The following is a 21,402-nucleotide window of genomic DNA, read 5'->3' on the forward strand; positions in this document are numbered from 1 at the left end:
AATAGCTAAGGTACAGTTTAGGGGCTCAGTGGATGGAAAATTATTAGGAGAAACATCAGGGACCAGGAAAACAGTTATCACCTGCGATGGTGGAGGCGAGAAGCCTGGTTAGATAGTGATTGAAGATGATCAGATATGGAGCATGGGAGACTCCAGCCAAACTGACTTAGGATTCCTGTTCAAACTGGAAACATGCGGAGACCAAGAAGTCCAGAAGCTGAAGCCTACATGAAATAGTTCAAAGAAGCCTGGTAGAGTGAAGTCTAGACAGAATCTTTGGGACTTGACTCGAATGAAAATACCACTGAATTGAGTAATTTTTCCCTCTTGTGTGAATGGCAATAGAATCTCTAAGGATACCTTAAACTTACAGTAGAAGGTTCTGGAATAGGAAAAGGACTTGCGTTAAAGGTCTCAAGCTAAAGACAGGCTAAGTTTTCATGGGGCTGGCAACCTCTCTAGGGCTCAGTAAATTCTCATCTATGAATAAGGTAAGAGGACCAGAAAATCCTTATGCTGTCAAACATTTGCAAAGTACTTTAATTTTCCCCTCCAAACACCTAGTCATTTACACAAAAGCCAGTTTAAACTCATTAGCATTTGCCAAGTGCACACCTCTTGAAAAGTTTCAGACGGGGATAGCGATCCAAACACCAAAGCAGGTCTCTGACCCCGCATGGAGGGGCGGCTTCATTAGCTGACTCTGTTCAGCTGTTGCTCCACTTGAAGCTGGACTTGTGAAATGAATGCAGGAAAATGTGGGGCAGACATACATAAATAATTTAACTTAAGAGGGGTACTCTAAACCTCTCATTTGCAGTCACCTTTTATTATTTTCTTATTCCTACAGACTCAAGTAGAAAGTGTCCTAAGTGGCCCAAGAAGAGTAAAAAGCATGAATACAAGAAACATCCAAATAACTAAAACCAGGATTACATATATAATCTGAAAAAATAAATTATTGAGATTGTTGTCTTAGCAAAATAAACGTCATCACAACAGGAGCTTTTATTTTTTTCCTCTTTTCCCTTCTAGGAAATAAAATCTCTCTTCTTTTCTTCACCTCTCATCAGTTTATCTACGCGGGTCAAAGGTGAGGCATGTGGACTGGAGTCTCGAAATTCAATGCATTTAAAGGAGGATTAAGCAATTCAAATGCATTAAAGATTAAGCAACAACACTCTTATTCTGTTTTAAAATGCATCAATGTTTCAGCAACAGCCCTGAACAGTGGTATTCTACTTCCCTACTTCCCTATATTAGTTTCCAACTGCTGCTGTAACAAATCACCACTAATTTAGTGGCTTAAAAAACACAAATTTATTATCTTAGTACCGCAGTTCAGAAGTTCAAAATAGGTCGCACTAGGTTAAAATTAAAGCTTTTTGTTCCTTCTGGAAGCTCTGGAGGAAAATCCTTTTCCTTACCTTCTGCAGGAGCCCCTGCTTTCTGTGGCTGGTGGTCTCCTTCGGCCATCTTCAAATGAAACAATGTTCCCGTCTCCAAATCACTCTCTGACTCAGTCTTCCACCTCCCTCACCCACTTTAAAGGACCCTTGAGATTACATGGAGCATACCTGCTTAATCCCAGCTACTCTTCAGCCTGAACTCAGCTGATTAGCATCCTTAATTCTGTCTGTAACCTGAATTCCCTGTGGCTATGTGACAAAACATATTCAAAGGTTCCAAAGACCAGCATGTAAACATCTTTTGGGGGCCACTTACCTACATACTGTCTCCCCAGCCTTCCTTGGAGAATAGAAGTCAGCTACTCATGACTCCCAGCCCACCAGGCACGAGGACCCTGTGCTGGCCCAATGAGAACCACCTGTGAGTTAAAGCGCATGCTATTTTCGTTACTGAATCAACTGAAAGTTGGAAATGTACTACTGTATAAGGGAAGGTGACAAGAGACGAGAAGGACACAAGAATGAACTGTGAGTTTATCCAGCCAAAGTTTACAAGGGATAATAAAATAAAATTGTGGAAAAAAAAAAGTTCATGTTTTTATGATTTTTTGAATAGACTGCTTTTATAGAATTTCTTCTGGAAGAAGTAATTTATGTTTTATGGGAACTTGAGAATTTTGGCAGCCTGTATTTATCTATTCAAAGATTATTGGATATCTTATAGGGATGGCTCCAGGGGAACAGCAGGGACTAGAACCCAGGGCTGGCTTTCAAATGACTCACCAGTTTAATGAGACGATCAGACAAGAAACCGTTTAAAATACAGAATGAAAAACTTTAGCATAGGTATCAGAGTGTTGCCAGAGGCACAGCACATACTCTCCAGAACCATTCTCATGCAATCTGGACAAAAGTGGGTGCAGAAATCCTCCCAAACAGAAGTGAACCAACCTTTGAGAAAGGGAATGTGCCAGTGAGTACGAAATTTGCTCAAGTGCAGAGCTGTGAAGAAAACATGGCATACCTGGTGTAATTCGTGGCTGGAACGAATATCGCACCTGGGGTTAGGAGGAAAGTGGACAGAGGAAAGGTTAAGAAGATCCAGCTCATGAAAGCCCTTGTCTGCCTGAGAATTTTGGACTTTAGTCATGTAGAACAGGGTGATGTGATGAGGAATATCATCTATTTCTAGAAAACTATCATTGGTATTGTGGAAGAGGGCCCGAAGTGGGGACCAAGGAGAGCCTCCTGTGCGGCTCTTGCTTGTCCTGCTACTACGTTTCTGTCGCAGCTAGAAAAGATGTTCTGAATGTTTGCTGATAGAAAATGGGGCGCCTGGGTGGCTCAGTGGGTTAAAGCCTCTGCCTTCGGCTCGGGTCATGATCCCGGGGTCCTGGGATCGAGCCCCGCATCGGGCTCTCTGCTTAGCGGGGAGCCTGCTTCCTCCTCTCTCTCTGCCTGCCTCTCTGCCTACTTGTGATCTCTCTCTGTCAAATAAATAAATAAAATCTTTAAAAAAAAAAAAAAAAAGAAAATGAGTTAGGAAATTATCTCCACTTAATTCTCACCACAACCCTGATAAAGGGCCTTTCTGCCTATTGTACAGATGAGAAGACTGAGGCTTAGAGAGAATCAGTGACTCTCCTCTGAACTATATTCTGTCAAATGTGCAGCTAGGATTAAAGTTGGCACCTCTGTCCACAGAATCTTCTTACAGCTCCCAGAGGCAAATTTACCTTGAAATATTAAGCTAAATCTTCTGTTATGTTACTGGCATGGGCCCACTACAAAACTCAATGAGTGGAAGCAGGAAGCAGCAGCCTGGTCAGTGACATGGCAGAGTCACAGAGTACAGTCCCAGGTCTGGGGGCCACCGCCAAACTCCTTGAGTAGCCAATCTTGACCTCAAGTAGAAGGAACCCAAAGAACTGCTGCCCTTTAACTGCAGTAACCCCTTCATAAAATATCTGGTCCCCAGTCAGTGCCCAGGAGAGATGTGCTGAAGTCTGCTACACAAAATGAAATTGGAATTGGGTTTCCTGCAGAAAATTCCATGGAAGTCCTCACAGAACCCCTGACCTAATCTTTCAATCTCCACAAGTCTATCAGTCTGTCTGCTGGTGTTCCTGGGATCTCTGAAATTTCTGGAATAATGTTCACAGCGGCAACCCGGGGCCAAAGCAGCACAAAATGGGATGGTTCTGTTCTTAATGACAGAATTCAGTTCCCAAATGCCCAGACTCCTTCCTCCCTGACGGAAGACAGAGTGGCTAGCTTGGTATCCGCCAGCAGAGATCCAGTGAGGTAGACTGATGGCAACCGCTTCAAAAGTTCATTTGCAGGGGTGCCTGGGTGGCTCAGTGGGTTAAAGCCTCTGCCTTTGGCTCAGGTCATGATCCCAGGGTGCTGGGATTAAGCCCCGCATCGGGCTCTCTGTTCGGCAGGGAGCCTGCCTCCCCCTCTCTCTGTGACTGCCTCTGTACCTACTTGTGATCTCTGTCAAAAATAAATAAAATTAAAAAAAAAAAAGTTCATTTTCAGATAAAATCTGGCCAAAACAGCAGGAAGGAATGACACTTAACTGAGAGATTAACGTTTTTATTTCAAAAAGCATGATATTGTATATAACACTTTCCAAAAAAATTAATAAGATACTATAATTAAATGAATTCTCTGTTTTTAAACACAATAAGGATGTATAGAAACCTTCGGTGTGAGTTTATTAGATTTTTATTTAAACTGAATGCAGTTTAGTCGGGAGACTAAAGGGGTGATTTCTGCCTGTCACAAAATAAAAGTTCTTCTGCGGATTTTGTTTATTTATTTATTTATTTAAACTTTACACCCTTAACATATATTACAAGGGCTTCACTGTTTAGTTTAGAATATACATACTGTATTTGAATAATTGTTTGTGGGTTCTATGTGCCATGAAAGGTACATTTCCCTTTTTATAATCAATAAACAATAAATTGACACAAAAAGGAATGGAACCTTTTAAAAGTTCTGTCTCATTCAAGTAGAATACAGTCTGAAATTCAACACAGATTCTCCCCGGAAAACTGCAATGATTTCCCATCCCCCTAAAAAAGAACAATATGCAGAAACATATTCACAATTCATCAGATTTAAATTTCTACCTGCAGTAGACTACACTAAGCATCTGAGCCTTCTGCTTTGTTATGGCTATAATCACAGAGATAGTTTAAATATGAAAATTGTTTGAAAAAGTTTGTTTTCTTTACCTTCTACAAGATACCTTCTTTCTCCACAAATACATTGACCAGCACTTTTTGAATTGAATACACATGGTATACACATGTATGCGGAAAAATACACTTATGTCCTTTAAAATTCCTGGATCCGGGGCGCCTGGGTGGCTCAGTGGGTTAGGCCGCTGCCTTCGGCTCAGGTCATGATCTCAGGGTCCTGGGATCGAGTCCCACATCGGGCTCTCTGCTCAGCAGGGAGCCTGCTTCCCTCTCTCTGCCTGCCTCTCTGCCTACTTGTGATCTCTGTCTGTCAAATAAACAAATAAAATCTTAAAATTCCTGGATCCACATAGACCTCCCCATTCCCACTGGAAGCCTGGATGTCCAGGGTTCTCCTGGAATGTCTGTTTATCAACTCGGTGTATTGCACTGTTTAGCAAAATGTGTATCTCTCTCCCTCTGCTCCTCTGACCCCCAGCAAGTCCCGTGTTAATTTTTTCTCTTTGGGGTTTCATCTACTTAAACCTTTGTACTACGATGTCTACTCTACTTAAAAGAAGTTGATGCAACAATCCAGCACTCACACACAGAGAAGAAAAAATCCCATCTTGAAAAGCTAACATTCGTTATTCAGTATTTTAATATACCATAGAGCTTTCTGTTTAGACTTTTCCTTAAAATATATATTCCTGACTTGAAGCTGTCATAAAAATGGAAAGAATATCTTCTCTGATTTTATAACTATCAAAGTCGTTTTTTTTTTTTTTTTTTAAACTACTTTCCAAACCCCAGGAGTAGTGTACTTGCAGGGCAAGCATGTCAGTAGCTTTAGAAAATGAGTTGAAGACAGTAACATTTGATTCCTATTAGAACATTTGTTATTTGTACCAATGAATTCTGACTGAAAATGTAACTACTATTATCACTAATTATAGTTAAGGAGCTACCCGGAAGGAAAGCTGCATCCCTTGATTTCAACTATGGAAGTCTGACAGGCAGGTTGTTTGATTCATCCCATCCCACTGTCTCATCAGCAGCTTTCCACTGCACAGATTGTGAAGAATGACTCACAAACTGTTGCTGCCTTCCCACTACATACTATAAAAGGTAGCCAAGACATAATCGTATGTGTACTGCACATAAAATAATTTGTGGCTTCAGAATATGTTTTGATACAAGGCCTGCCTGCCCATTGTAGAAAATTGTGTCAATTTATGTAAAAATATTTATTACCTGTAACCATAGATACACAAAAATCAATGTGTGTGTTGTGTAACATTATGTCAGTAATGCATTTGTTACTGTTTAGAGATTTCTTTTGCTCCAGATTATGGCTCTGCCAAATAACTTTTTTTTTTTTTTTTTATACTAGGGCAAGTGATTGCTGTGCCACATTTGCAATTGTAATGATAATTTTCCTGGGAATGCTAAATTATGTCTTAATTTTATTCAAAAGCTTTTATTTTCAAAGCAATTAAACTTTTTGTTGATTGATATTTACCATCTAATGTTCCTGGAACACTAAAATAATACGTTTTATACATAATCTTCCATTATAGTACATTGCTTGAGAGTAGCTATTTGATACAACAGCATTCAGTTGAGTTTTCAAACCAAAGAACAAAAATTATAGCAATTTCACTTGAAATCCATAAATCCATGCACAGGAGTGTGTTCAACAGAATCACTAAATGCTATTTGTTGTTCAAAGATGAATGAATCAATAGAAAAACAGAACTGATAAATCATTAGTACTTTAATGCAGAGTGGAGAGAAAAACTAATCATGCATTTCAAGCACTTGTTTTCCTTGTGGCATGTTTAAAAAACATAAAACATGCAATGATGAGATGCAGGTCAGTATGAGTGAACAATACCCCAACTGCTCAGAATAGAATTTCATTTTATATCATAGATTTAATGAAACACAAAGAAAAGCACATATTCCATAATTTCTTTAAACAGAGACTCCAACCATACCATGAATATCGTAAACAACGATCTGGGCCATCATTTCCAAATGAACATCTGAAATGCCACAGAGATGGGAGTGGCCTATGCCGATGGGAAAGGACAAATTGCGTGCATGGTTTGCTTCAGTGAGCTTAATATAGTCCTCACAGGTATCCATTTCTACTAGAACAAAACCGATACAATCATTTACTTTCTCAAGTGCACTTAACTGATCCATTAAAAATTATGGATACCTATATTTATAAATGACCAAAAAGGCAAGAAATCATTGAATTGAGCTTTGATTGTGTTGCATGGTCTATTGTCTGCATCAGGTGAGAACTTTAATTATAATTAATGGGTAATTCACTCTCTTTTCAGAGTTTAAGTCATCAAAAAATTAATCATAAGAACCATAAATTTTTTCCACAATGCTAGTTAATTATACATGAACCCATTTCTCTCAGGCATCTTTTTCTGAATCTTTGGTGGGAGATAGTAATATTAGGCACATAGTTTAAAACAGCTATTTGGTTACTGGTGTGGTTATGAATTTTCTTCTAGCTCCGCATGCAGAAAGGAATAAGGCTTGCCATGTTACCACACTTTACTGCCAAGTAACTTATTTCTGTTTTCACTAATTTCTGGAGTTAAAACCAAAAGGAAACAAAATAAAAATGATTTTCTGGTTTTTTTTTTTTTTTGCACAAGAAAACTGTATACCTGAAATTCCACTCAGAAGCATCAAGATGTTGAAGAAAAACTATTTAGATACAGTGACGTATCATAGACAAGTATTTAATAAAATGTTCCAATTAGAAGTTTCTTCTCAAGTCATAGTTCAAAGGTCATTGAGACACTGATTCTAAAAGGCAAAAGTACTGCAATCTGCAGTTGTGATTATCATAGCATTACTGATTAGCGCTTATCAATAATTGGAATCACACAGAGAATCACTTTTTCCATGGTATTTCCTTTAGGGTTTACAGATTTCTCTCACAGGTTAGTAAATGGAAACTGGGGGAGGAATGAGCGAGGGACATAAAAATCTATGGGAATGCATGCAACAAAAATATGCAGTACCACTTCATGTAAACTTCTGCCTTCTTCATGCAAAGATGCCTATAAAAACGGAGACAAATTTTCTAATAGCTGAATTTTACATTAGCTCAGTAACAAAAACTGTTAAACCAATTCAATGATTTTGCATGAGCAAGAGAACTGAAATGGTTCAAAGATTTCCAGCATAAGTTTCCACCGCCCAATTATGCTAATTAGATCTCGAAGAATAAAATGAGACAGGTTTACTCCTTGCTTCGGTTTCTTGTTCTTTTGACGAGGGAGCAGAACAACCCAGTTTTTGGAGGAGGACCCATCAGCATTGGGGCTTGGTTCTTGTGTGTAATTTTTATCTAGGGAAAGAAAGAGAGAGAGGGTAATCTCCAGATATAATACCGACTTCAGAGAATCTCTGTTAAGGTTAATAATATTCCATGAACTACTGGAACACCACGAGCGTAAAATGCAGTTTCAGAGTTTTTATTACTTTAAACCGTTATCCCAATGCTCAGGATATTAACAAAAAATAAAAATTGACTGAAACCACATTTTAAATATCATGTTACCTCTAATTTCACTTGTAGTAATGGCCCCAAACTCTTTGTTTCGGCCACACAATTATCTAGTATGATTCACTGACTACTTAAAGCGGGAAAGATGCACCGTTACAGTATTCAGAATCCCAGTTAGAGTCCAACATCAAGATGTACTGGGGATCAAATGGAGCCTTATTTATCTTGTTAATCAGCTTGTTTCTCTCTTTCCACATGAACTGCAAGGTTTAATTTCAAAACAATCATTAGGAATGAAAGTCAAAAGTTAACGTGCACAAAAGGTCAGAAATGATGAACTAGCTTTCTAATTTGTTAATTAATTGGTAATAGAATAGAATCAAATATTGAAAAGCCTGCTTAAACACTTTGAGAGACTGTTCCGAAGCTACTCATTTTGATTTCTTTGATATAAAACTACGAATCACCTTAAATGAGACAACCTTAAAGTAGATTATGTCTGCAATTTTCTCTAATTCAAGTCTAAATTAGAGAAGACATTTTATGAATATATGCTATGCTCTAAGCTAATTGAAAGCAATTATCAAAGTGGCATTTTGTCTGTGACTTTAAGATACATTGTAAGATAATAAATGATTCTCATTATGTAATAAAAAGGTCACATCTTGCCTTTGGGCTAGTGACGCTAAGAGTTTTTCAAAAGCAATCTGAGACATTTTCTTTAGAGAACTGCTACTAATACAAGAACCATCGCTTATTAAATATCAGTTGTCACCTGCACAGCACCCGCATCAGAGATGAGTATTTCTTTCAAAAAGAAACACCACCTCATTAAAAGCTGCAAAAATATATCTCTTAAAGTGCATCCCTGACATTTTCAAGTTAAAATGAATATCCTTCACTTGTCATTCACTAATAGCAATAAAACAAAAAAAAAAAAATGTATGTCACGTGGACAGGATCATTAAAATCGGCACTGGGGCTTTTGGGAAATGGAGATTCACTTCACAATCTAGAAAGACCGAAGTATGTCAAAAACCTGGGAAAATGAACAACTTTATTTAAGTCTGTTGGAGTCAGGTTATTCTGGGAAGATTCAGTGTTCTTCTTTTTACTGTAAAAATAAATTGCACCTGTAAAAGGCCAGTAGGCTAAGCCAGCCCCAAACTCTCCGAATGTATGATTTTATTTTTGTTATCTTACAAACTGTGGAACTGATAGCCAGATAGTTAAGATCCCAGAATGTACACATCTTTATAGATTGAAAGAGATCTCTACTAGATTTTGTCTCTTAACAGTTTTAGATGATGCCATTGATTTTTAAATCCCCCTGAATTCTAGCTTCATATGCTGTCTAATACAGCATCATCCATTCATTCATTCATTTCATAAAATTTATTGCACCCCTACTATGCTTCAGACACTGTACCAGGAACTTTTAATGAATAATGCACAATCTGTGCTCCCGAGAAATTCTTGTCAAGTAGGAAAAAGAAATTTAACAGACATGTTCGGGGTGTCGGGTGGCTCAGTGGGTTAAAGCCTCTGCCTTCGGCTCAGGTCATGATCCCAGGGTTCTGGGATCAAGCCCTACATCAAGTTCTTTGCTCAGCGGGGAGCCTGCTTCTCCCTCTCTCTCTGCCTGCCTCTCTGCCTACTTGTGATCTCTGTCAAATAAATAAAAATAAAATTAAATTAAAAAAAATCTTTAACAGGCATGTTCAACCTACCATAGAAACTGAAATAGGAGGTTAAGCGGAAAGGCACTATTTTCTTAATGCTGAAAATAAAAGTGAACTTTTTACACAAAAATACAATGTTAAAATGAGTGCCTGGGAAAGCAGTTTCCACATATTACTTATATGGTAACCTTAGAATCAAATAGAACATTAGCAGCTAAAGTAAGGTGATACACATTTCTGAGCCACAGTTGCTGGACTAAATTCTTTGGAGGGTACAATAGTATTAGGACATTTTGGAAACTAGGTTAATTAATAGCAAATTATTCTTAAGACTTTGGGAGAAATATATCATTCTAGTTACATATGTAAGCTTAGTACTAGTTTATGATGAAGTGTAACCATAGTACCACAAGTCATTGGCTATGAGATTTTGTTCATTCTTTGTGTTATTTTGGCATTTGAAATTCTTTTTGATCATGGCTATCTTTATACTGGCGATTCTTTTTTGAAAAAAATAACATGTTGTTATTTCTTTGTTCAGTGCTCTTGATACAGTGGGATGGATCCTTAACCCATGTTACTGATTATTATGGAGTTCTAGTTTTCAGTTTCTAAGCCAGATGATGGACACTCTTATTTTTAAGAATTTTTTTTTTTAATTATTTAAAATCTGTCCTTTTGGTTGTTTGATCATACCTGTGCTCTAAGTATACAACTCTTTCTTTAATCTAACATTATTTCCACAAAAATTAAATCTATATATTTATTATCTATTGTTATGGAAATGAAAACCAACTGGCTGTATTTTCTAGGAGAGATAACATGAAGGAAACTGGCATTCATGAAATGCCTATTATGTATTTGGGCTCTTTGCATAGGTACTTTCATTGGATAATTAAATGTCCTTGTATATTTGAACAGAAGCAAAAAGTACTCTATTAACAAAGAGAATAATTCCAGTTTAAGTGAGTTGATGATGGTGTGGTCACAGAAAGTTCAATATAGGCTCCTGAAAGCTGTAGAGACTTAAGTTAAGTTTAGGTTCAGACTGCCCATGTGTAGGAAACTGCTTAAGAGGGTCTTTCCAAGACTGGAATAATAATTCAGATGCCTATTTTATATATATTCCACACTTTTTACTTTAAAGATTTTATTTATTTGAGAGAGAGAGAGAGACTCAAGCAGACTCCATGCTAAGTGCAGAGCCCATACTGTGCCTTGATCCCATGATCCTGAGATCATGACCTGAGCCAAAATCAAGAGTCAAATGTTCAAGTGACTGAGCCCCAGGCATACCTACATTTCATACTTTATTTATTTATTTATTTATTTACTTACTTACTTACTTTGAGAACATGGTATCTACCAGAAAAACAACAATGAATAAGGAGCAGATTTTATCTCTAAAGACTTTAGAATATACTAAGTTTCAGCAATCTGAAGACATGAGTAGAATTTTCAGCAGTTTTTGACTGCTTCCATCTTTCAACAGTCAGGCAGTTGTTTCTCAGCTGTTTTCAATACACCAAATCTTTATCAAGCACTGGCTATAATCAATTTGCAATTTGATTTTGATTAGTTTGGAAGAGAATCTGATATTTATAATTGCGAGAGAATTGTGAGCACTTATAAGCAATGATGGGGCTTCCAAAAGCTGGGATAGCTGCATGAAGGTAGAAGAACATTGCTTTATTCCTTCCTTCTCATTGTTTTAAAAATGCAAGATAAATACTGTCAGTAACATAATAGTGTCCTTCTATAAAAACTCTTCATTTCTTCATATTGCCTATTCTTTTGCAAAGCCATAGTGGAACAAGAGAGGCATGTCTACAGTTGCATGACTATTTCTACTTCTATATTCCTATTACATATTAAGATTGGACACACCTAAAAATCTAAACATGAAAAAATTTGATTGCATTTTTATTTTATAAGTATTCAGTACAAAATAAAGATGCACATGGAAACCAAATCAAGGATTACAAGACACAGTTTTCTTGTCCCTACTGTATTATCAGTGTTACATAGTGTAACTTCATAATTATAATACTGAGAGTAATAATAAAATCAAAAACAATAAGATTTGGCTCTTACTGTGTGTGGTGCCTTATGCTAAGTATTTTACATAAGTAATTCAGATGCTACCTGTTTCATCTCTTTGAGTTGCCCTTAACAAAAGTCTATTCCCATAAAAGTATTATTGTTGATGTGCAAGATTAAGTATAACTTCATAAACATGATACAATAGGGGGTTTATAACTCATAGCAGTGAATAGTGTTTATTCCCATTAAACATTTGTGTTCTCTATAAAGAACTTTCTTTAGCCAAACTAAAATTGAGGTAAGAGAGGAAAGCCTTTCCTGACTCATTCTCTGGGCAAGTTTCACACGACCCGTTGGATTTTTCTTTCCTAATTCCCCATTCCTTAACACCGAATATTCTCACTACCCTTTATTATAAGGCATAGTGTTTCTTTACCTCAGGTCATCTGAGCACCTTCTTTAATATCCAGTCCCTGGAGGCCCCAGCTATCCACCAAAGGGCATACTAAGCTTTCTGGTTAGAGGGGCATCCAGGATGGCAGTGTAGGAAGATTCTGAATCACCTTCTTCCATAGACATACAAGATTTGTCACTACATATGGATCATTTTCCTCTGAAAATTTATCTGAAAACTAGATGATCTGCTCTCCAAAACAAAGGATAAAAGAACCAGATTGAGGTGGGTAGGAAAAGCCCCACTCTGGCACAGCAACACACAGTGGGGAGGGATTTCACCAGACAAGCACTTCTCCAGGAAGAGTTCCCTCACATAGATTCAGATTCATTTGCTAATCTGGGGGCATCAGATGGAGGGCCAGGGAACAGTTGAGATGCTCTCTGGAGATAGCTCTCTCCACACATCCTATTAGCACAGGTGGATGAGCTTGGATGTGGCACCTTCCTGTTGCCTTCCTGAGATAGACAAGGACAGTGGTTGTGGTACTTACTGAGGCAGGAGGGCTTGGGTCATTGCAATGCTCTCCCTCTCCCTGACTGGGGCAGGAAAACATGAATGGTCACAGAGTCCTCCCACTTATTAGCTAAAGTCCGGGAGTAGGGGGGATTGCAACATTTCCCTGGCCTCTGGCTGGGGCTAAGTGTGAAGGATCCCAACACTCTTCCTTTCTCAGCCTAAAGCTGGTATCCATGAATAGACAACACATTCTCCAACTGCCTTGCTGAAAAAGTGGGCACATGCAATTCACATTTTTGGGATCACCCCTTGATCTCCTGATGGCTAAGAGACCTGGCATTCCAGAGCTCCATAAGACTGTAACAATTGAAAACACAGTTCTTGGCAGTCCACCACCCCTAGGGCACAGACAGCAGCCTGAAACATAACCCCAGTCTTTCTGCGGAAAGGGCTTATTTACTTAGTTTAAAATTTCAACTTGAGGGACAGGCTTTAGGTTTCCCACATATCTAGGGGCTAAGAAGCACTCCCAGGGAATGTAAGTAGAAAGCACCATCCCTGAGCACCCTTTTGACCTTCCTATAGCTCCACAAAACTTTCCAGAAAGAAGCTTGTAGTCTCATCTGAAGCCCTAGTTTTTGCAACAGTTGTCCAGGGGATGCCTCCAGATCTCCTGGTTTACAGAATAGCAATGATTATACATATGACCCCATAGACTGTAAACATTTCCATCCTTTAAAAGCTGTTACCTGAAAATAGATCCTAAATGGATTATTGACAGGTCTTGGCACATACTTAAAAATAGAGACATATCAAGAACAAATTATGTGGTTTAGACAATAAAAAGGTTCAAGAGACAACCAAAAGGTAGGGCAAGGTTAAATGAGAAGGATCATCACCTACACAAGGCCATTTCCTCAAGACTGAGAAAGGTAGCTGTTTCACCTAAAACATAGAAAGTTGAACAAAATGAGAAAACAGAGAAACATGTTTCAAATGAAAGAACAAGACAAATCCTCAGGAAAACACCTTAATGATACAAAGATAAGTAATCTACTTGGTAAAGAATTCAAAGGAATGATCACAAAGATGCTGACAGAACTTGAGAGAAAAAAGGATAAACATATGAAACCTTCAATAAAGAGATAAAAACATATGGGAAAAAACTAACAAATGGAAGAAAAGCAAATTTGAGGGGTTTGACAGCAACTAAGTCAAGTGGCAGAACATATCAGCAAACTGGAAGATAAAGAAATGAAACTCACTCAGAGCAACAAAAAGAAAAGAGAATTTTAAAAAATGAAGATAGCTGAAAGGACCTACAGGACCTTTTCAAGTGGAATAAAATTTGCATTATAGTGGTCCGAAGAGAAGTGGGCAGAAACTTATTTGAAGAAAAAATGGCTGAAATCTTCCCTAACCTAAAGAAGGAAACATACATCAGGTCCTAGAAGAACAGAAAGTTCTATGTAAAATGAACCCCAAAAGAGCCAAGCTAAGACACATTAAGATTAAAATGCCAAAAGTTAAATAGAAAATCTTAAAACCAGAGAGAGAGAAGAAGAGAGAGAGAGAGAGGGAGAGAGAAAATTTGTTATATACAAGGGAAATTCTGTAAGACTATGAGCAGATTTCTCAGCAGAAACTTTGCAAGTCAGAAGAAGGTGGCAGGACATTCAAAGTGATAAAAGGAAAAACTTTCCAACCAAGAATACTCTACTCAACAAGGTTACCATTCAGATTTGCAAGAAAGATAAAGAGTTTTCCAGAAAGCAAAAACTAAAGGAGTTTATCACTATTAAACTGGCCTTACAAGAAATATTAAAGAAACTTCTTTAAGCTGAAAGGAAATGGTACTACTTAATAACAGGAAAACATGCAAAAGTAAAATTGTCACTGGAAAAAGTAAGTACATAGTGGATTAATTAATTAATTAGTTAATTAGCCTCAGAAGGCTAAAAGATGTAAGTAGTGAAATTAACTAAAACTACACTAATTAGTTGTACAAAATAAAAAGATGTAAAAAGTGACATCAAAAATAAAATGTGGGTGGGGTTAAAATGTGGTTTTCAAATGTGTTCAAATTTAAGTTGCTATCAACTTAAAAATAAACCATTATATACAAAAGATGATATATACATGAATCTCATGGTAACCACAAAGCAAAGACATAGTAAATACACAAAAGTAAATGAGAAAGGAACCTAAACATAACACTAAAGTCACCAAATCGCAAGGAAAGAGAGAAAGAGAAGAAACAGGCAGGACCTACAAAAACAGCCAGTTTTGTACTATACTGTACAAAATGGCAGTAAGTACACACCCATCAATAATTACTTTAAATGTAAATTGACTAAATTCTCCAATAAAAAGATACAGAATGGCTGGATGGATTAAAAAACAAACAAAAATCGAGAGACACTTATATACTGCCAACAAGAGACTCACTTCAGAAGTAAAGACACACACACACGGAAAGTGAAGAAATGGAATAACATCTCCCATACAAATGGGAAAGATGGTTGGTTTAACTACACTCATATCAGACAAAACAGACTTTAAAACAAAGATTGTAGCAAACTGCATAATGATATAGAGGTCAAGAAGATATAACATTTATAAATGTATATGCATACAACATAGAAATACCTAAATATATAAAGCAAATATTAACAGACCTAAAAAGAGTAATTGATAGCAATACAATAATTGTAGGGGATTTTAATACTCCATTTACGTCAATGGATCGATCAGTCAGTCAGAAAATCAGGAGACTTTGGTCTTAAATGACGCAATAGACCAGATGCACGTAATACATTTATATTAATATATTTTATATATATATATAAATATATATATATATATATCCTATATATATATATTGGATAGTCCAATATTAGCAGAATACATGTTCTTCTTAAGTTCACACAGAACATCCTCCAGAATAGGTCACATGTTAGGCTATGAAATTAGTCTCAATAAATTCAGAAAGTATGAAATCATATCAAGCATCTTCTCAGATCATAATATCAATCATAAAAAGAAAACTGGAAAAAAGACTCGTTCTGCATGGAGATTAAACATGTTACTGAACAACTATTGAGTCATAGAAGAAATCAAAGTAGAAATAAAAAAAATACCTAGAGGCAAATAAAAACAGAAATACGGCATAACTAAAACTATGGGATGCAGCAAACATGGTTCTAAGAGGGAAGTTCATAACAATGTAGATAGGCCTACCTCAAAACACAAGAAAAATCTCATATAAAAAATTTACCTTTACACTGAAGTAATTAGTAAAGAACAAATAAAGCCTGAAGTTAGATGAAGGAAGAAAATAATAAAGATCAGATTGGAAATAAATTAAAGAGACTAAAAGGGCAACAGAAAAAAAAAATCAATGAAAACAAGAGCCGCTTCTTTGACAAGATAAACAAAATTCACAATACTTTAGCTAGACTCTCCAAGAAAAAAAAAGAGAGCTCAAATTAAAAAAATCAGAAATAAAAGAGAAGTTATAACTGTTACCACAGAAATACAAAGAATCATGAGCAACTACTTTGGACAATTAGACACCAACAAACTGGACAGCCTAGAAGAAATAAATTTTAGACATTTACAATCTCCCAAACAGATTCAAGAAGAAACAGAAAATCTGAATAGATTGATTACTAGTAAGGAGACTGAATCAATAATTAAGAACTTCACAAGAAACAACAGTCCAGGATCAAGTGTCTTCTCTGGTGAATTCTACCAATATTAAAAGACTTAATACCGATGTTTCCTAAACTCTTCCAAAAACTCTATAGAAGGCTATGCTTCCAATTTCATTTTGTAAGGCTACCATCACCCTGATACCAAAACCAGACAAAGACATCAAACACACACAAATTACAAGCATATATCCCTGATGAACACAGAGGCAAAAGATCCTTAATGAAATATTAGCAAACAAAATTCAAAACTACATTGAGAAGGTCATACAGCCAAGATCAAGAAGGATCCAAATGTGCAAGAATGGTTCAACATCTACAAACGAATCAATATGAAACATCACATGAACAAAATGATTAACGTGATTATTTTAATAGATGCAGAAAGGCATTTGACAAAATTCAAGATTAATTTATAATAAAATCTCTCAACCAACTGGGTATAGAGGAAACATACCTCAACATACTAGAGGACATATGACAAGCTCATAGCTAAAATCATACCAAATGGCAAGAAGCTGAAATCTTTCCTCTAAGATCAAGAACAAGACAAGGATGCCTACTATTCTCATTTTTATTCAACAAAGTATTAGAAGTCTTAAGCAGAGCAATTAGGCAAGAAAAAGGAAAAAAAGCATCTAAATTGAGAAAAAAGAGGTAAAATTGTCACTATTTGCAGATAACATGATACTATATGCAGAAAACCCTCAAGATTCCAACAAGAACAACAAAAATCTATTAGTACTAAAGAAATGAATTCAGTAAAGTTGCAGGATACAAAATTAATAATAAAAATTTTGCTGATTTTATAACTATCAAAAGAAGAAATCAAGAAAATAATCCCATTTATAATTGTATCAGAAAGAGTAAACTATCTAGGAATAAATTTAACCAGTTGGGTAAAAGACCAGAACACTAAAACTGTAAGACACTAAGGAATGAAATTGAAGAAAACACAATAATTAAAAAGATATTGCATGCTTATGCATTGGAGGATTTAATATTGTTAAAATGTCCACACTACCTAAAGCAATCTACAGATTCAATGCAGTCCCTATCAATATACCACGGCATTTTTCACAGTATTAGAACAAATCTAAAATGTGCATGGAACCACAAAAGACCACACATTCACAAATGAACTATTGGTGGGATTGTAAACTGGGGCAGTCACTCTGAGAAGCAGGATGGCAGTTCCTCAAGAAATAGAAAAACAAAAAACAAAAAACAAACTTGAGAAATAAGAAAAAAGCCAGAGGAACTTATGTTCCCTGGTTTCAGAGTAAATTACAAAGCTAAAGTACACGAAACACTGTGGTATTGGTAGAAAAACTGACACAAGAATGCACAATGGGGAAAGGACAGTCTGTTCAATACATGCTGTTGGGAAAACCAGACAACCATATGCAAAAGAATAAAACTGAGCCATATACAATTATTATTATCTTATACCACATACAAAAATAAACTTGAAATAGATTAAAGACATGAACGTAAACTCTGAAACCACAAAATGCCTAGAAGAAAACTTAAGTAGTAAGCTCCCTGACAATCATTTTAGCAATGATTTTTGGATATGAATTCAAAGGCAAGGGAAACAAAAGCAAAACAAAAGAGACAGACAGATGACATCAAACTAAAAAGCTTCTGCCCAGCAAAGGAAAGCATCAACAAAACAACAAGGCAACCTACTGAATGGGAGAAGGTACTTGCTAATCAAACATCTGATAAGGGGCCAATGTCAAAATACATTAAAAAACTTACAAAACTCAGTAACAAAAACCAACTTGATTAAAAAATCTGAATAGACATTTTTCCAAAGAAGATATACAGTTGGTCAACAGGCTGATGAAAGGATGCTCAATAACACTAGTTATCAGGGAAATTAAAGCAAAAACCACAAGGAGATATCACCTCACATCTGTCAGAATGGCTATTATCAAAAGGCAAAAAAGAACAAAGGTTGGTGAGGATGTGGAAAAAGGGAACCCTCGTGTACTATTGGTGGGATTGTAAACGGGGGCAGCCACTCTGAGAAGCAGGATGGCAGCTCCTCAAGAAATTAAAAATAGAACTACCATATGATCCAGCAATTCCATTACTGGGTATCTATCTGAAGAAAATGAAAGCACTAATTGAAAACATATATGCAGCCCCATGTTCACAGCATTACCACTTACAATAGGCAAAATATGAGAACAACCTAAGGGTCCACTGATAAATGGATGCATGCGTGCGCACACACACACACACACAGCGGGAGACTCCTGAGGATAAAAGAATGAAATCTTACATTTGCGACAACACAGGTGAGCCTTGAGAGTATTGTGCTAAGTGAAATAAGTTAGAGAAGACAAATACCATATGATTTCCCCTATAAGTGTAAAATTAAAAAACCAAAACAAGCGAAATAAAACAAACCCAGGACTCATATATAGAGAGAATAGATCCGTGGTTACCAGATTGGAGAGGGCTTGGGTGGGTAGCAAAATGCGTGAAGATTAAGTAAAAGACCTCCAAGTATAAAATAAATAACTCAAAGGGATGTAATGTGCAGCGCTGGGAGTATAGCCCATAACACTGTATTAACTTTGTATGGAGACAGATTATTAACTAGATATCGTGGTGACCATTTTGCCATATATATACACGTCCAATCACTATGTTGTACACCCAAAACTAATATAATGTTGTATGTCAATTCACCTCAATAAATTAAAGGAAAACAAAGAGCAGAAAAGCATTCTAATATGATTAAAACAGAGGTGAATATGTTCTCTTTTCAAGGAGTTCTCAGACCTGCGAGTAAAAGCCAATTTTTTTCATCGTTTTTACATTCTTTAATTTTATCGTCCCTCAACCTTTGGAGGTCTGTGTCAATATCCTTAGTTTTCAATATATGACAACAGTATGGGTTCTGTAACTTGTGTTACATAGATCACGTTGGTGAGTGCAAGAATTGGGTTTGAGAACTGACTCTCCAACCCTGCCAGCATTCCTCCTGAACTCCCACCTCTGTACCCTGTGCCAGCTATGGCCCTAGAGAACCTTCTCCTTTTTTCTGCTAATGAAACTTTGATTCCTGTCCTGTACAGTTCAAATCAGGTATTATTATGAAATTTCAAAGCACAGGAATAAAAAGAATATTCTAGATGCCCTCTGAGAGGAAAACCTGGCAACTTACCAAAAAACAAAAGTCTCATGGCATCAGGTTTCTCAAAAAAATTAGTGCTAGAAGGAAATGGAGATACACCTCCCAAGCCCCAGAGGAAAAGTTAATTTTATCATAGAATTCTATATTGAATTAATGTATTGATTAAAGGCAAAGGTACAATGAAGAAGTTTTCAGTCGTTAAATGATTGAGAGAGTTTACCATCTATATGCCCTTTGAAATACTTTTGAGGGTGTTCTCTAGCAAAACAATAGGGGAGCTAAGAAAGAGATTCACAAAACAGGGGATCACACTGCCAACACCAAACGCTGGAAGGAGGTGAAACAGCAGGAACTCTCATATATTACTGGTGGGAAGATAAAATGGTACAGTCACTTTGGAAGACACTTCGGTAGTTTCTTATAAAACTAAACATACTGTTATAATAGGATCCACAGATCACACTCCTTGATATTAATCAAATGATTTGAAAACATGTTTGCACAGAACCTGCACATAGATCTTTATCGCTGCTTTTTGCAGAATTGCCAAAACGTGGAAGCAACCACGTTGCTTCCTTCAGCAGGTGTGGGGATACATCAACTATGGTAGTTCCAAACAATGGAATATTCTTCAATGCTAATAAAGAAATGAGCTATTATGCCATGAAAAGACATGAAGGAACCTTAAATATATATTACAAGGTGAAAGAAGCCAATCTGAAATACTATGTTCCATATGATTCCAACCTACTGCATTCTGGAAAAGGCAAAACTAAGGAGAAGTTAAAAAAAAATAGTGGCTGCCAGGGGTTACAGCTGAAGAAGGATGAAAATTTTTAGGGCAATGGAAATATTCTCTATGATATAATATTAATAGACACATGTTATTATACATGCGTCCAAACCCAGAAACTGCAACACTAAGAGGAATCCCTAATGTAAACTATGTATGGACTTTGGGTGACTATGTGTCAGTGTACATTCAGTGATTATAACAAATGTACCACTTTGGTGAGGGAGGTTATGCACATGTGTAGGCAGGGGGTATATGGGAAATCTGTGTAACTTCTCCTCAGTTCTACTGGGAACTTAAAAGTGCTCTAAAAAAAATCAAGTCTATTAAAAACAACAATGACGACAAACAGGGGGTCCAACTGAGAACCAGGATGATAGATTTGGAAGAAACCTAGAAAGAAACCCCCAAAGAAGGTCTTTTCCATATAAAGAACAAGAGTGGGGGAAGTGCCTGGGTGGCTGAGGCAGTTAAGAGTCCTGACTCCTGATTTCGGTTCAGGTCATGATCTCACGGTTGTGAGATTGAGCCCTGTGTCAGGCTTTGCACGGGCATGGAGCCTGGGTAAGATTCTCTTTCTGCCTCTCTGCCTCTCCACCCCTCCTCCACTCTCTAAAAATAAGTAAATAAATAAATAAACAGCAAAGAACAAGAGTGGGGACAATAGGTAAATTGATAGCTATTTTTAAAAACTAGAATTATCGTAATGATGACTTAAAAAAAGAGGGGGGGGAAAAGATTCCAAAATCTTTACAGAAAAGAAAATGTAATTGTGTGTCAGCATTTGGTTCTGCAGTTGACATTTTCATAATCTCAATGATTGTATATTTTGCTTTGATTTAAATAAAATCATTACTTTTTTTCAGAAGCATAACAGCATAATTGTTAAAAATCAGACTGCCTGGGTCCACCATTCCCTATCTGGAGACTTTGGCCAAATAACTACCATTCACTTCCTTC

The 21,402-nt window shown here is 36.7% G+C and overlaps 1 protein-coding gene across 4 annotated transcripts in view; it reads right to left on the reverse strand.

Annotated features, from left to right (window-relative positions):
- Window positions 1-6,359: 6,359 nt before the first annotated feature.
- Window positions 6,360-21,402, reverse strand: part of DGKB (diacylglycerol kinase beta) — a 693,878-nt gene continuing 678,835 nt past the window's right edge. For all 4 annotated transcript variants that reach the window (XM_044246133.1, XM_044246130.1, XM_044246131.1 and 1 more), the window contains one exon: window positions 6,360-7,985. In XM_044246133.1, the coding sequence (XP_044102068.1) occupies window positions 7,878-7,985 (108 nt within the window). In that variant the 3' untranslated portion in view covers window positions 6,360-7,877. The remainder of the gene's footprint in view (window positions 7,986-21,402) is intronic.

Source organism: Neovison vison, chromosome 4, assembly GCF_020171115.1.
Source record: "Neovison vison isolate M4711 chromosome 4, ASM_NN_V1, whole genome shotgun sequence".
NCBI lineage: Eukaryota > Metazoa > Chordata > Mammalia > Carnivora > Mustelidae > Neogale > Neogale vison.